At 38.7% G+C, this 15,848-nt stretch overlaps 1 protein-coding gene and 1 long non-coding RNA gene across 2 annotated transcripts; both read left to right on the forward strand.

Moving 5' to 3' along the window:
* Positions 1 to 1,256: 1,256 nt before the first annotated feature.
* LOC115811281 (NACHT, LRR and PYD domains-containing protein 3-like) lies at positions 1,257 to 11,061 on the forward strand. Its single transcript, XM_030773428.1, has 12 exons — positions 1,257 to 1,303; positions 2,415 to 2,552; positions 2,910 to 2,948; positions 4,165 to 5,622; positions 5,740 to 5,986; positions 6,222 to 6,305; positions 8,058 to 8,225; positions 9,156 to 9,230; positions 9,472 to 9,642; positions 10,001 to 10,159; positions 10,318 to 10,419; positions 10,956 to 11,061. Exons 1-12 carry the CDS (start codon positions 1,288 to 1,290, stop codon positions 11,059 to 11,061), a joined length of 2,763 nt encoding a protein of 920 aa, XP_030629288.1. The 5' UTR covers positions 1,257 to 1,287.
* Positions 11,062 to 12,766: 1,705 nt separating this feature from the next.
* Positions 12,767 to 13,631, forward strand: LOC115813115 (uncharacterized). The gene is made up of 3 exons (XR_004025289.1): positions 12,767 to 12,904; positions 13,052 to 13,147; positions 13,419 to 13,631. It is a non-coding gene; the product is annotated as an uncharacterized LOC115813115 (long non-coding RNA).
* The last annotated feature ends 2,217 nt before the right edge of the window (positions 13,632 to 15,848 follow it).

Here is a 15,848-nt window from a genome sequence, read left to right on the forward strand (position 1 = left end):
TCATCTTTTAACATGGCTATGATTAGAGGAGCGTGCAGGTTTGGGATTCAGTGGGTTACATTAAGATGGAAAATACAATATTACAGTGAATTAGCCCTTCTTATGGGTGACATTGTAGACCATTTCATTTAACCACTACCTCTGCATACAGGGAAATTAATGTGCCAGGATCTCACAGGTAGATTATATAATAACCAAACGAGTCTGTGGCTGGGCTCTAATGTCAGACCTGGAACAACTATTCGAGTAGAGCAGCCTTTTCCAGGGCTTTCAATACAATTTGAAGAACTTTCATTGGTGTCCATGTGTTTACTTTTGTTTTGGAAGCTACGTCCTCTAAAATAATTTGTGTTAACATCACACTCTAGATTCAAGACAGATTCGTTTTGTTTTTTGTTTGTTTGTTTGTTTGTTTTTGGGGTTTTTTAACACTTATTTCTTTATTTGATTATTTATTTTCGGGGGCTCGAGTTGGTCACAAAACTGTACTCTGTGTCATAAACCGAACGATTCTGTCATGGGACAACACGCGCATGGGAAATTCAAAACACCGGATCAACATCCACGTGTTGAAGGACGTGTTCTCTGTAATGGTTGTCTGCGATTAGAGTGATGGAAGGCCACTACTTGATCAAGGGAGATCTATATAACAGTTGTTTTATCCTGGATATTGATTCCGTCACAGGTAAAAACGAGGTGAATTGCTTACACTGCAACCAAGGTTTGTCATGCTTAGACAGTGTTACGAGTTTCTCGGTTTCATCTGCTTCCTAATTCCAGCAACAAATCCTAATAGTGTTCTGGATATGCTGTTGCAATGTGAAACAATCATCTTTGAATTTCACTTCAGTAAAACCGACCGAGTCAGAAAGAAAAGCGCTGACGACTTGAATTACGCAGATTTGTCGTTTTTTTGTATTCGATGACGAAATATCTCAGTGACAACCATTGACTTTCTTGGCAAGTTTGAGTGATACATTCACAAAAATATTGAAAAGATATAGCCTAAAGACATTACACTCAACATAACATAGCCTACTAAAATATCGCAAGGACATATTCGATTAGCTGACTAAAACAATGAACTCATGTGCACGTGTGTGTGCCGTACACAATACCTCCCTGAATTTCCAGTGTTTCAAATAGAGGGAAAATCTTCCAGTAAATGCTCCACACTCCAGTCCAGCTGGAGGAGATAGCGAGTTTAGTACGTCTAACTGGAGTAAAGGAACGACTGAACGTTTCTGGTTTGACTTCAACTTTGAAAATGAAACTAAGTGACAGAAGATGGAGCAACCAAAAAGTAAGTGTGGATTAACCGAAAACAACAGCCTTTTTCTTTAAACTTTTACAATGCCGTCGCTGGGCTTCCAACACAAAACTGACGTGTCAAACCAACGCTGAACCAATTTATGTTCACTATCTGGGATGTTATGTAGCCTGTGCATAGCGGTGAGATTGGACAGGCATATGTTGTTGAACCGATTCATGTATATCAAGTGGGATGTTCGGATGGCGATGTCACTACACTATAATGTCTAATGTCGTTTTTGTATTATTAATATAGTGTTTTTGTTTAACAGCGCATTAAGTTTTTTGTTTGTTTGTTTTTTTTATTGTTTTATATCCTTTGTGCAAATGTATGCTTCGTGAGCTCGAGTATTGCTCAGTTCTCCGATGAATTTTTTCATCTTACATTCTTGCTTCTGCATGTAGCCTACCCCTTGTTACAGTTTGAAAGTTTTTTTGTTGTTGTTGTTTGTTTTTTACCTTGTGCTTCATTATTCCGTGTTATGGGTCAGGTTTTTTTTTCCATATATATTACGCGTGCACAAAAGAAAAAAGGGTGTATCCGGTTATTGAGACGTGTTTTTGTATAGCCGGGTAGATGGCCTTAGAGATGTAACAGTATATGGATACAGCGATAGTACGTGATAGCAGGAAGCTAGAAAGCGGAGACCAAACCTTGAAATAGAATTCCTTCCTGCTCATCTCCTTCACTGGCGTCTCATCTGTCGAGCAAACCCCACTGTTTTGGTGCGTTTACCCGCCCTTGTCAGCCTATGTATATCAAAACTGAGGGTTTGGCATCCGAAGGGGAAAACTAAGACAGAACTTTTTAAACACTCCTACTTAACCAATATACTTTAAAATGTACAGCTAATGATAATGTGGAAGCCAGATTAAATATGACTGTTAGTCATACTTAACTTTATCATGTAAGTGTATACACATATAAGTATGATAAGTGTGTGTGTATATATATATATATATATATATAGTGCCATTATTTATAAAACAATAATTATAATTGAAACAGAAGAGCTTATGGAGACCCTTCTGGAAAATAACCCATTGTTCCAGTTCTACGTTGATCACATTCTGTATCTTCCTCTTTCTGTTCTCTCCTCCAGAGGAGCAGAGTGTTGGTTGTCACTCTGCTGAGGGTCTGAGTGTCAGTGCGTCAGCTCAGACTGGAGGTCACATCACAGCACCAGTTCTCTCACACACAACAGTTACTGGAAATGTTACAGTTATAACCAATGTTTCTGGTAAAAACTGTTTTTTTTTTCTCCATCTCCCCTTTTATCAGAACAGGAGAATGCAGAACAGAAAAAAAAAACATTTTATCCATAGACAGCTGACTGTAGTATGTTAGATTTTAATCCAGGATAGATTAAATTAGATTAGTTCAGCTTTATTGTAGTTGTGCAGAGTACAGGTACAAAGCCAAAGAAATGCAGTTAGCATCTAAACAGAAGTGCAAAGGAATAGTATTATTTATAGATAAGTGCAGGTACAAGTGAGACTATATTTTACAGTATGTACAGTGTCCTCTGTTTTGAATGGTACAGTATATACTATAGTTCCAGATGTCACTCTTAACTGATACTGTCACATTTCCACAGGAAGCAGTAACCCTGCAGACATACACTCACAGAATCCAGGTAAGTACCACACTCAGTTATAATTAACAAATTAACACTAACTACAGACTAAGCATTTCTGAATACATATGTGTATATACATGAGTTGTGACTGTGGGTTTCCTTAATGTTATTCAATTTGTAAAGAAGCTATTGTATTGTGATCCGTTTGTATGAAGGCTCTAGTCTCCAGTCCATAGATAATAGTTGATAACCAGATGAATGAATTGGTTGGGTTCTAGCTGAACATGTTAAATCTTTTATTGAGCTCTGGAGAACCATGAGCCACACCTGTTCCAAGACCTGGGTAAGAGAACAGAGGAACTCCAGTAGAGGGTCAGAGGGTTGAGCTTAGAGACTCCATTAAGGATACTGGGAACAATACATACCAGACAGCAGCTCATTAAGGACACAGAATCAGTCTGTTTGTCCAGTTCTTTGGAAAACAATGAGATTTGATTTAGATTTTTTTTTTTTTATTTGATTTGATTTCATGTGGAAATGGAATAATAGTACGTCAGGGAAAGCTTAAGACTCAATTGCAGACTCACCAATGACTGAATAAGATGTTTATTGTGTCAGGCAACAGTCTTTCAACACACTTGACAGAAAGCAGAATCCAAAAAACAAGCAGAGGTCATACCAAAGAGCAGTCAGAAGCAGGCGAACAATCCAAAACAACAGACAAAGGCAAATTCCAGAGACAGGCAAAAGGTTCAAAAACAGGTGCAGGGCAAGGCAGGCAGGCAGGCAGAGGCAAAATCCAACAGGCAAAAAAATAGTCAAAAAACAGGCAGAGGTCAAACACAGAAGGCAATCAGACAGAAGGCTAGACCAACACAGCCTTCTGTCTGATTGGGTTGGGGTTGGGTTGGGGTTGGGTTTTGGGGGGGGGGGGGGGCAAAGGGTAGACCAGGCAGGGTTTAAATAGACAGACTAATACAACTTCAACGAGAGACAGGTGAGCACAATGACACAATAAGTGAGGGGCGGGGCCAGAGCACATGGAAAAACCAAAATAAACAAAAGCACATGACAAAACCAATTTATTAGCTGCTATTACAGTTCTATGTGTGATGTAAAATGAGTTTACTCTCCTGTCACAGTTTATTTTTTCATTAGTCATTCTTCTGTTTTATTAGTTCTTATTCTGACAGATCAGCTGCAGAATATATTCAGATTACCTTGGATAATAATAACCAGCTTTGATAACTGCCATGTCCTTATTGTTTTCTAGGAAAAACTTCACAAAACTTTAAGGATGGCTATAAGAAACTGATCTGCTCTGAGTATGCATATGTGACAGAGTATAACTCCCTCCCTGGTGAACATGTGCTGCTGACTGACCGCTACACTGAGCTGCTGATCATTCAGAGACACAGAGAACAGAGTGAGAGAGAGAAAGAGATTCGTACCATAGGAGAGAAGTTCTTCAGTGCCAGAGACAGTGAGAAGTACAGCAACATCACTGTGGAGCAGTTTTTCAGTCCAGATGATCATGAACTCATTCCAAAAGCAGTTATTCTCCAGGGAAACTCTGGAAATGGCAAATCCTTCACTGCTCTGAAGATTATGTTGGATTGGGCATCTGGAACAGTCTATACAGACCATTTTGATTTTATTATTCACCTGAAGTGTAAAGAGATTAACCAAATTTCTGGAGAGAAGAGTCTGGTGGAGCTCCTGAGATACAGTCAGAGTTTAACACCAGCACAGATCTCACAGATATTACAGCACTCACCAGAGAGAGTTCTCTTCCTCATAGATGGCTTTGATGAACTCAAACTCTCTCAAGACAACATGTCCAACCTGTCTCTGCCCACTGATGTCCAAACTCCAGCCTCACCTGAGTCCACTCTGAAAGCCCTGCTGAGTGGACACCTGCTGCCTGAGTCCTTCCTGCTGGTCACCACCAGGTCTACAGCTACAGACACACTGAGCAAGCTGCTCAAAAAACAACCCCAGCGTTTCACAGAGATTATGGGCTTCTCGGAGAGGGGTGTGGAGGAGTTCTTCCAGAGGTTCTTTAAAGATGATCAGCTCTTACAGACACAGGCATATGAGCTTGTGAGGGCAAATGAAACCCTCTTCACTGCCTGCTTCATCCCTGTGATCTGCTGGATCATCTGCACTGTTTTCAGGGAGAGACACAAAGATAGTACAGAATTAACCAATGGTTTGGATACAGCCACCTCCATATATGTTGACTTTGTGTCCACTCTGCTGGATCACCACTGCCAGGGTTTGAGTCAGTCTGTCCCCAGCCTGCTGAGGAGTCTGGGCCAGCTGGCAGAGAGAGGGATGCTGGAACAGCAAGTCCTGTTTGATAAGAAGAGTGTTTCTGAAACAGTCTCAGATCCTACTAATAATCCTTTTCTGTGTAAATTTCTATTTAAGAGGAAAATCCGCCAGGAGACAATGTTTAGTTTCATGCATCTCAGTTTTCAGGAGTTCTTCACTGCTCTTTACTACGCTCTGTTGAATGAAGAGAAGTCCCAGAGCATTGTTAGAGAACTTCTTCAATCTTTAGACCCAACACAGCTTGAACAGCAGAGGAATAACAAACTGTACTTCCTGCCAGTGATCCAGTTTCTCTGTGGTCTGTCCAATGAGGAGGTCAACATTTCTCTCATGGAAACACACAACCTCTCTGTTTCCCCAAACATAAAAGCAGAGCTGAAGGAATGGATCATCTGTTTCTATAAAGAAAGAGACAGAACACCTCCCATTATGCGGAAGTTTGCTCAACCCTCCAATGATATGACCATGAAGAGTCAAATCCTTCAAGAAGGGAACATGAACCTCCATAGAGATATGGAGATGTTCATTCTTTACTGTCTCTATGAGCTCCATGATGAGGACTTTGTGAAGAAAGCTGTTGAAACTTGGGAGAATATAGATCTTGCTGGTATTCCCCTGAGGAGGACAGACTGTTGGGTGCTGCAGTACTGTCTACAGTTCTGTCCACACATCAAAAGACTCTCTCTCATGGGCTGCAGTATCACATCAGAAAAACTGAAGATTCTTCAGCCTGCAGTGTGCAGGAGTGAGGAGTTAGCGTGAGTACCTCTGTACAGAGTTGACTGACCTATAGAGAGTTCACACCTCACTACTTTACCACATCTAATTACACATTTTGATTTTGACCAAATCTGAACAACAGTAGTAACCTCATTCAGCTTTACCCACAAACAGCTTTTACTAATTCGGTGGGTTGGCCCTTTATTTGTAATTAATGAATTGAGACTGATTTGATTGGTTTATGAAGTGATTGCTGAAATGTTGATTTTGAAGGTTGACGGTAGAGAACCTGTCAGAAGATGATGTTGGTGTTCTTGTCTCAGCTCTGGGAGAAGGAAAAAACCTGAGTTTCCTAGGGTAACAACTGTTAATACAGTCCTAACACATCACACACTTTTTAGTTATTTCATTTGATTTTGGTTTTACACTAATATTTTGTAATAAGATGATAGTTTTGGCACTGATTATACAGCAACTCTTAAAATTACTACATTTGATGTTGACATGTCCAAGATAACCTGTGTTAATTGGTAAAGTTCACAGACATCATACCACAGAACTTGGGGAGGGCAGTATGACAGTATTATAGCATGACTGGTTTTAATCTTATGCCTCATATGCTCTTCAGAGATATCGAAAGTATTGTGAGACAAAGTTACTATACATTGTATTATCATAAGAGCTCATGTGCTGCTCCCAGACGCACTCTCTCATTCACTTTATTACACCATAACCCCTGATATTGCCCAGAATAACACCCCCAGATAAAGACCTCATCCTGACCCACACCAGTAAACCAGTAAATTAGTCTGTCATGGATGGAGTGGTACCTTTAAAGCAGTCATACATATTGGAGGTTTACTTGACAGATTTTTCTGTGTCCCCTACACCCTCTTATATTTTTGCGTCCCCTACACACTAATCTGGTTGTAAACAGAGCATGGCATCTCTGAGAAAGAAGAACTGGTTCCAAAAAAAAGGGTTACCTTTCAGTAATGTGTAAGTGGTTTGGAACAGTTTGCCAAATCTGACTTGAATCAGTCTATCCTAACTTGCAAACTTTTCAAAGACAATGTTCATATAGCAGCTGGGAACAGAACCAATCTTTTCAGCCTCCTTAAAGGGAAACACTTGACACAGCATATGCAGAGAGTCTAATGATGAGTGCATTGTTCTTAGTCACCATTCATCTTATTCACACAACCAGAGGGAACGACAAGACCTAAACAAAGGTTTCTCACCGAAACTGTGAGAGAATCACTCCACTCAGTCAAACACGAGAAAGAGGTAACAGATATGGTAGCATTTTTTTTTCTTTTTACCAAACTACAGATGGGGTCCCAAGGAAAACATTCAAAAACCAGGGCTTCAGAAAACTAACATGCTGTATATTATGGGTAAAATTCAAAATGTGAAATGTTTTGTTAGGATGGTCCATTTATGGATCCCAGTTTGAGTCTCACCATCTATTTAATTTATTATTGGAAACTGTGCAGTGCCCATGCGCAAACAAGCAGTCTCTCAGTTGTTTCCAGCTGGGTTGTACTGTACAGTAAATTCTTTTTACAGTAAATTCTTCATAGAAATCATGATAAATGTCATGGATCTCAATACTGAATAAAATTACCGTGGTACCTATTTTGGCTGTATCACCAATCTGGAGTCAGGGCTGCTTCTCTCTCTCTCTCTCTCTCTCTCTCTCTCTCTCTCTCTCTCTCTCTCTCTCTCTCTATCTATATTTCACTTTCTGTCTCTCTCTCTCTCTTTGGTTCATATGTCTCTTGAGCTGTTGATGAATGTATAGATCATAATATAGACTCATACCCACACCACTGATAATCACTGAAATCACTTACATGTAAAACACCTGTTCATGGATGATACTGTTTAATTGTTTCCAGTGTCATTTATCAGGTATGATCACTTTTTGCTCATCTGACATTGAAAAAGCTCATATTTTAAAAAGAAATGAATGTGAAAATACTCACAAATTCCATTGGGTGATGATCCGTGAGCTGCTCATGAATTTTAAGTGATAAGAATACTATCTGTGTGTCTGTGTGTGTGTGTGTGCGTGTGTACTGAGACCTATTTGTTTATTTCCCACAGACTAGAAAACAGTGTCCTGTCAGATCACAGTGTGCAGCAGGTCCTAAGTTCTCTCAACAAACAAAGGTCATTAGGTTTAGTTTCCCTCACAGTGAAGACCATCACTACCAGCACTGTTGTCATGCTCAGCGAGGTTTTCCAAAATGAAACGGCTCCAGGGTACATAAGGTAACAGTTGTCTCAGTCCATTAATGAAAACAAATGACATCTGAATGTTTTCTCTTCTGTCTCTCTTCTTCACCTACAAACAATGTTCTTCTTCTTCTTTATTGCTCTCCATTGTTTTGGTAGACAATGCTCATCTTTCTGAATCATATTTAGATCATTTAGTTCATACCTCTGTATCAGTACGTGATGTGTGTGTGTTCTCTGAATGAATGTTGTGTCTGGTGATGGTCAATCAGATGTCTGGTCAGATCATTCAGAAAACACATTTACAGTATCTGCCTAACAACAGGGTTTATTACTGACTGTATATGACATAGAGAAGAGGCTGGATATGGAGAGAGCTGTGTTTATTACTCATTACTGTTTATTTGACTCTATGTTCATGACTGACTGTGTTCATCTGACTCTGTGTTCATTACTGACTGTGATGAGTTGACTATGTGTTCATTACTGACTGTGTTTGTCTAACTCTGTGTTCATTACTGACTGTGTTTATCTGACTCTGTGTTCATTATCTACTATGTTTGTTTGTGTTCATAACTGACTGTGCTTAGTTGACTCTGTGTTTACTACTAACTGTGTTTTGTTGACCCTGTGTTCATTACTGACTTTGTTTAGTTGACTCTATGTGCATTACTGACTGTGTTTTGTTGACCCTGTGTTCATTACTGACTGTGTTTTTTTGACTTTGTGTTCATTACTGACTGTGTTTTGTTGACCCTGTGTTCATTACTGACTGTGTGTAGTTGACTCTATGTGCATTACTGACTGTGTTTAGTTGACTCTTTGTTCATTACTGACTGTGTTTAGTTGACTCTGTGTTCATTACTGACTGTGTTTAGTTGACTTTGTGTTGATTACTGACTGTGTTTAGTTGAATCTGTGTTGATTATTGACTGTGTTTAGTTGACTCTGTGCTCTGACTGACAGTGTTGAGGTGAATGAAGACAGTGTTGAGAGCTTCTGCTCATCTCTCAGTGTCTCAGTCATAAATGGAGACTTCAGGTAAGAAAATCTTTCGAACCACTCTCATAGTTCAATATTGGGTTATAGACATGTTTTTTTTTCACTCATAGTATAAGTAATAACATAAGAAGTCATTCCTCAATATAAAATGAAGCACATGATAACTGTGTAGTGAATATATATTCTCTGATACACTCTCTAAATGATGATTTAATGTCTGTGCTGTGAGATTTCATGAAGTAATTCTGTATATTTAACTGTGTCTGTTTCTTGGTTTCAGGTTGTCTGTTGAAGATAACAGATGGATGTTAAGATTCTCAGAGATCTCCAGCCCACAGACTGAACCATCACTCCTAGCAATCAGTCTCACCTGTCCACACTCACAGATATCCAGCATCAACTGGACAACATTCATCCAGATCATTTATGGAGTCAAAATCTCCAGAGAAAAGTATGATCGCTGACATTGCACTGTTTGTGGATACACACACACACACACACACACACACACACACACACACACACACATTTTTACACTTCTTCTAACATTAGTGGGGAAGTTGCTGAATTGAATTGAAAAACACAGCTCATCTCTCTCTCTCTCTCTCTCTCTCCTTCCACTCATCTTTTTATTGATCTGATGATGAACGTTTCCCACTGGTATTTAGAGTTGGATGAACAGATTAATTCTCTGCTGTCTTTCCTACGCTCCGTGTCTGCTGTATGCTCTGCTAGAACACTCTCTGCTGGATATATACGTTGTGTGTGTCTTTGTGTGTTCATCATCTTTATTCTCTTTATTCTTATAGTTCTCCAGAGTTTGATGGGCAGTTTGATGCTCTGCTGTCTTTCCTGCGCTCTGTGTCTGGTCTGAAGGAGGTGTATTTGAATGTGAACAGTCTGACTGAGAGCTGGGCTTCCAGGATCCTCTCCCTCATCCAGACCTGCCCCAGTCTACAGGACATCAGGTAAGAGAAATACTTGATCATGAAATCATCTGTACAATTATTTACATGTGTATGTTTGATAATTAGTATAACGCTTATTAAACATGATCACCTTGAACACACCTGATCACGTTTGCAGTTATAACGTGTGTGTATTTTTGTGGTTGTTATTATTTTAGTTTTAAAACAGGTGAAGATGGGGAGGATTTATTTTTTGAAGAGGAGATCAGGTTACTGCAGCACTGTGAGGAGGTTCCTGATCCCACTCTGACTGTTGAGGGGTCTGTGTCGGTTCCATTTACATGGATCTGTTTTACTCTTCAATATCCTCTCAATTTTTTAACATTTACTTTGATTTATTTTTATATTTATATGATTTATTTATTTATTTATTGTTGTGGATATCCCATTATCCAAACAGGTCACATTGACAAATAATATGTAATAGTTTAACATTCACAGTTGGACCCAAAACCATCCATCACACAAATTAATTAATTTACCTTTTTGAATGTCTTCTGGAATTAATCATTAATAAGCAGACATATAAGTACAGATAATAGTAATGATACAGACTTTAATAAGGATGGTGCTGATGGCTCAGACAAGTTTCAGTTAATAGTCCATATTTTGGAACAGAGCACTACACTTAGACATTGGTGGGTATAATGCATATGTAATATTATAGACATTAAAGCATAGAGGACAACAGTAATATCTGATTATTATGTCTCTCTCTGTGTCCATGCGTTTATTTTTTTTCTGTCTGTGAGGAGTAGTGTGGTGATGTGCTCTGTGTGTCTGGTTTTTTATGAAGGATGGGATGCATGACACCCACTGACGAATGCACAGAACAGAGCCAGTGGACACAGAACTGTAACCTGAACGTGAACCTTCAGTTCTGTGGGGAGAATTTTGAGTGAGTTGAGATTTAAGGACCAAGGGTTCATGCCATGAGTAGATCTGTAGATGTGTGGAGTTGGGGTGGAGGTGGGGGGTATTGTTCTTGCGGTGTGAGAGGAAGTGTCAGTCTTTACAAACATTTGGATTATGTATTAAAATCAGCTCTATATAACAGTAATGCATGGGGGAAAAACAAAACAAAACAAAACAAAACAAAACAAAACAAAACAAAAAAGTCTTAGTCAAGATATCTGACATACATTTTACAAAAAGTGCCAGATCTTTTCATGATATTCACTCTCGTTCCCATTGGGAAAGCAGTTGGATTCCTTGTAATTAGACAGAAATCAACTGTGTATACTTAACCTGTGACTTTAGACTTAAATCAGTCAGATTGATTTTTACTGTGGTCTGCACAGAGACTCTATGGCAAACTGAATTTTGAAATATCTAAACTGGGATGAGTCTGATGGGACTAATTTAGATGTTTTCATGACTCTGTTTTAAGTACTGACAGATTACTTTGAGTTAAAAGCTTGTATAATAATAATAATGATGATAATAATAATAATAATAATACTTTATTTGTATAGCACTTTTCATACAAAGAATGTAGCTCAAAGTGCTTTTACATATCAGCAGAAAGAAAATAACAATAATAGTGATAATAATAAAAAGTAATAAAATAGATAAAATAAATAAAATGGTAGTAAATAGACCACACAATACAAAAAAGCCAGGATAAACCACATAATTCAGGGGACATAAAACAGGAGAGATTGTCAAAATTAATAAATAAAACAGTTTAGAGTAAAATCATTAAAAGAATAGATTAAATGAAATAAAAAAAAGAATTTTAAAGAATGAGGAATGGATAAAATGAATAAAAACCATTAAAACAAAAAAAAAAGAAAAAAACAAAAGAGAAAATTGCTAAAACAAAAGAGAAAATTGCTAATAGTACGCTAGACTAAAAAGGTATGTTTTTAGTTGCCGTTTAAAACTGTCCACTGAGCCTGCCTCTCTAATACTTCTTGGTTCCACAGTTTAGGTGCAGTTTTGTATGTACTTTCAATAATTTTTGTCTTGTCAGAACTATTTAAATGATATTTCTGCTTGTCGTATGACGTATGATAACTAACTGACTACAGCTGTGTGTCTCTGCCTGGGTTTCAGGTTGTCAGTTAAATATAACAGATGTATATTTGGATTCTTGGAGATTTCCAGCCCACAGACTATTCCAACGCTCTCAGAAATCAGTTTCATTGGTCCACAATCAGAGAGATCCAACATCAACTGGACAAAGTTCACTGAGATAATTTACAGAATGAAAGACTCCAGACAGAGGTATGTCCTTTGACTTTATACTGATTCCTCCAGTGGTTTCATAAAGTGAATTGCTTGTGGGGGCTTTGCCACATCACATCCAGCAAACACTAACAACTTCACAAAACTGTCATCAATGGCTTCTGTAAGTCACAGCATAACTCACCCCCCCCCCCCCCCCCCCCCCCCCGCCAAAAAGCCATATAAGGCAATAGATAAGGCATACGAGGCTTTATATAAGGCTACCCTGAAGTACTGTTCAGAAACTGTGAATGTACAAGTGGTTCTTGCCTGAGGTCCGATGTTTGATACTTTACTACAATACTCTCCACCGGCTACATGTTGTGCATGTCTTTGTTTATCACTTTTTTCTTACAGATGTCCAGACTCAGATGAGCAGTTTCATGCTCTCCTGTCTTTCCTGAGCTCTGTGTCTGGTCTGAAGAAGGTGGATCTGAATGTGAGCAGTCTGACTGAGAGCTGGGCTTCCAGGATCCTCTCCCTCATCCAGACCTGCCCCAGTCTACAGGGAGTCAGGTGAGATCAACGCCTATCTATGAAACAACATCTGGTTGGTTATCAGCGTACATTTTATGAGGCTTTTTAAACTGTAATTTTGACTGAGTTTGTTGTCCAGGTGTACTTGACTGCTAACTAAAAGTATGCCTGTATTCTGTATTGAAGTTTTAAAGCTGGTGATGACGGTTTATTACTGGAAGAGGGAATCAGGTTACTGCAGCACTCTCAGATACTCCCAGACTGCACTCTGACTGTTGAGGGGTCTGTATCTGTACATTTTTACACTTCTCTGCATTAGGAATAGACATTGAAACCATTTTACTTTTATCTTTAAACAGTTCAAGTTAAGAAATATCTAAAAGAAATCTGACACTGAAATGTAGAGACTGCTGTTGACTGAGCTTGTTGATTTGTCATAGACCAATTTAACAGGGCACATATAACACTGGACATTAGTGTCTTCTGTAAATGGAAGTGAGGTTTGTGAAGAGCAGAGTAATAATGTTTTCTGTGTCTCTGATTCTTTATGAAGGAGGAGATGCACTAAACCCACTGACCAGTGCACTGAGGACAAGGACAGACAACTCACCTGCAACCAGACAGTGAAACTTCAGCTCTGTGGAGAGTCCTTCACAATCTTAGATTAGTAAGAGACTTGAATTTTAGAATGACATTACATACAAATGGGCATTAACCACCAGTCTAATACAATGTATGACAGAGAGTCTACATTGTTATAGAGATTTCCATAACAAGTGATTGCGGGATTTTTGATTAAATAGATGGTCGGATTTTTAAGAAAACGGATTCAGATCAGGACACTTCAGTGCACATTTACACACACATTACATCAGAACCAAAAACCCCAAGATTCTGCACATTTACACACACATTACATCAGAACCAAAAAACCCAAGATTCTCAGTTGATTACACAACTGATTTGACCTAAGGATTTATACATTTTGTGTTTAGCATTTAATAGATCTGGAAAAAACAGCTAATCTGAGATTTAAAAAATAAGAAAATAAAGCATGTTTCTTGGTCTCGTTGTGTAGATTATTTTGTGTATACAGTATGTTTTTTCTCATCTGTTTATTTGGTCAATGATAGTATTCTGTTGTTTGTCCATCAATACTGGTAATTCATACAGGCTTCTTATATTTAACAAAAGACAAAAATTTCAGTTGAGACATTTTCTTTAGATTATAATCATGCTGACAAATTTTCACTCTTAAAAGTTTCATGGAAGTGCATGGTGGACATTCTCTGTCTAAGTTCAAGTTCAAGTTTAAGTTTATTTAGAGCCCAATATCACTGTTTACAGTCTCAAAGGGCTTTACATGCCCACAGTCTGTGTATGAGTTGTATGAATACTATGAAATGACAAGACTAGTTTTGTGCTTTTGAGAAGATCTGCGTGAGTTTGTAAGTGTAATATGAAAAGCACACCAGATTTATTGTACAATGTCTACAGTCTACATCTGCTACACTGACTCAAGCACATCTACACCAGCACCTGTGACAGCAACGTCCAGATCTAAACCAAAAGCACCTACACCAAGACCAGTATCACTGACTGCTAGATCTGCACCAAAACCAGCATCAACCACTAAATCTACACCAAAACCAGTATCATCAACCACTAAATCTACACCAAAACCAGCATCAACCACTAAATCTACACCAAAACTAGTATCAAAACCCACAAAATCTACACCAAAACCAGCATCAACCACTAAATCTACAAGACCAGCATCATCAACCACTAAATCTACACCAAAACCAGCATCAACCACTAAATCTACACCAAAACCAGCATCAACCACTAAATCTACACCAAAACTAGTATCAAAACCCACAAAATCTACACCAAAACCAGCATCAACCACTAAATCTCCAAGACCAGCATCATCAACACTAAATCTGCACTAAAACCAGCATCATCATCCACTAAATCTGCATCAAAAACCAGCATAAACACCCACTAAGTCTACACCAAAACCAGCAAAACCAAGACCTGTGGCATCGAAATCTAGAATCACATGAGTGTCAACAGTGACCAGAGCTGAGTAAAAATCATGATCACTGATCTCTAGATTGACATCTAATCTAGAGTCATCATTTCTACATCGACACCTAGAACAACATTAATCTCTAGACGCATCTAAACACCAGCATTATCGACATTATCGCCACCCACACAGTCACCATCAAGCTTGTTATTAACATTATCTCCACACTCAAACCATCACTATCAAACTCATTATTGATATTATCTCTACACTCACACCATCTCCATCAGTGTCAAGATCACCATTAAGATGACAGTGACTGACAGTGACAGTTAATGACTGCCAGATCAGCACCACGACACTCAATATAAATACAGTAATCACTGCCCACTGGACCTACACCAAGTACCAACCAGCGACTTCCAAACTGAACTCCCAACAGAGACTCTCTGACCTCTTCCTTTGCACAATCAACTGCACTTTTGCACAATCAACTGCACTGTCACCTCAAACAACTGACCTACCTGCACAACTGTTTACTGCTAGTATTTCACTGTCCGTGTCAGGTGTGCTTGTTATTTCTAGGCTTGTGATATGTACTTTTTTTTGGTATTGTATATTGTATGTTGTACAGGGTTTTACTTAGTACTTTTTGTTTTTAATATTTATTACTCAGGACTTTTTTTCTGTCCTCAATATCTGTTGTGTGTTACTTGTTTTATGTGGCACTGTGGTCCCTGTGAAACGCAATCTCGTATCCCTGTGTGCATATGTGGAAGTGACAATAAGAGCAGTGTAAGTCTAAGTCCCACATCCTCAACTTCCCAGTTCAACATCAAGACCAGCATCACCATCAAGACAAAACCAATTAATCTCTCAACCGGCAAAAGCAATTGATTTTCATAGAACTTAGAAACATTGGGCCTCATTCACCAACCGTTCTTATGA

The sequence above is a fragment of the Chanos chanos genome, chromosome 5, assembly GCF_902362185.1.
Source record: "Chanos chanos chromosome 5, fChaCha1.1, whole genome shotgun sequence".
Lineage (NCBI taxonomy): Eukaryota > Metazoa > Chordata > Actinopteri > Gonorynchiformes > Chanidae > Chanos > Chanos chanos.

What these genes read in the sequence shown, in the direction of transcription:
- LOC115811281 (XM_030773428.1), top strand. An exon ending in CATACACTCACAGAATCCAG is followed by an intron (nt 2,949 to 4,164) that starts GTAAGTACCACA and finishes ATTGTTTTCTAG; the next exon opens with GAAAAACTTCACAAAACTTT. An exon ending in CCCACTCTGACTGTTGAGGG is followed by an intron (nt 10,420 to 10,955) that starts GTCTGTGTCGGT and finishes TTTTTTATGAAG; the next exon opens with GATGGGATGCATGACACCCA.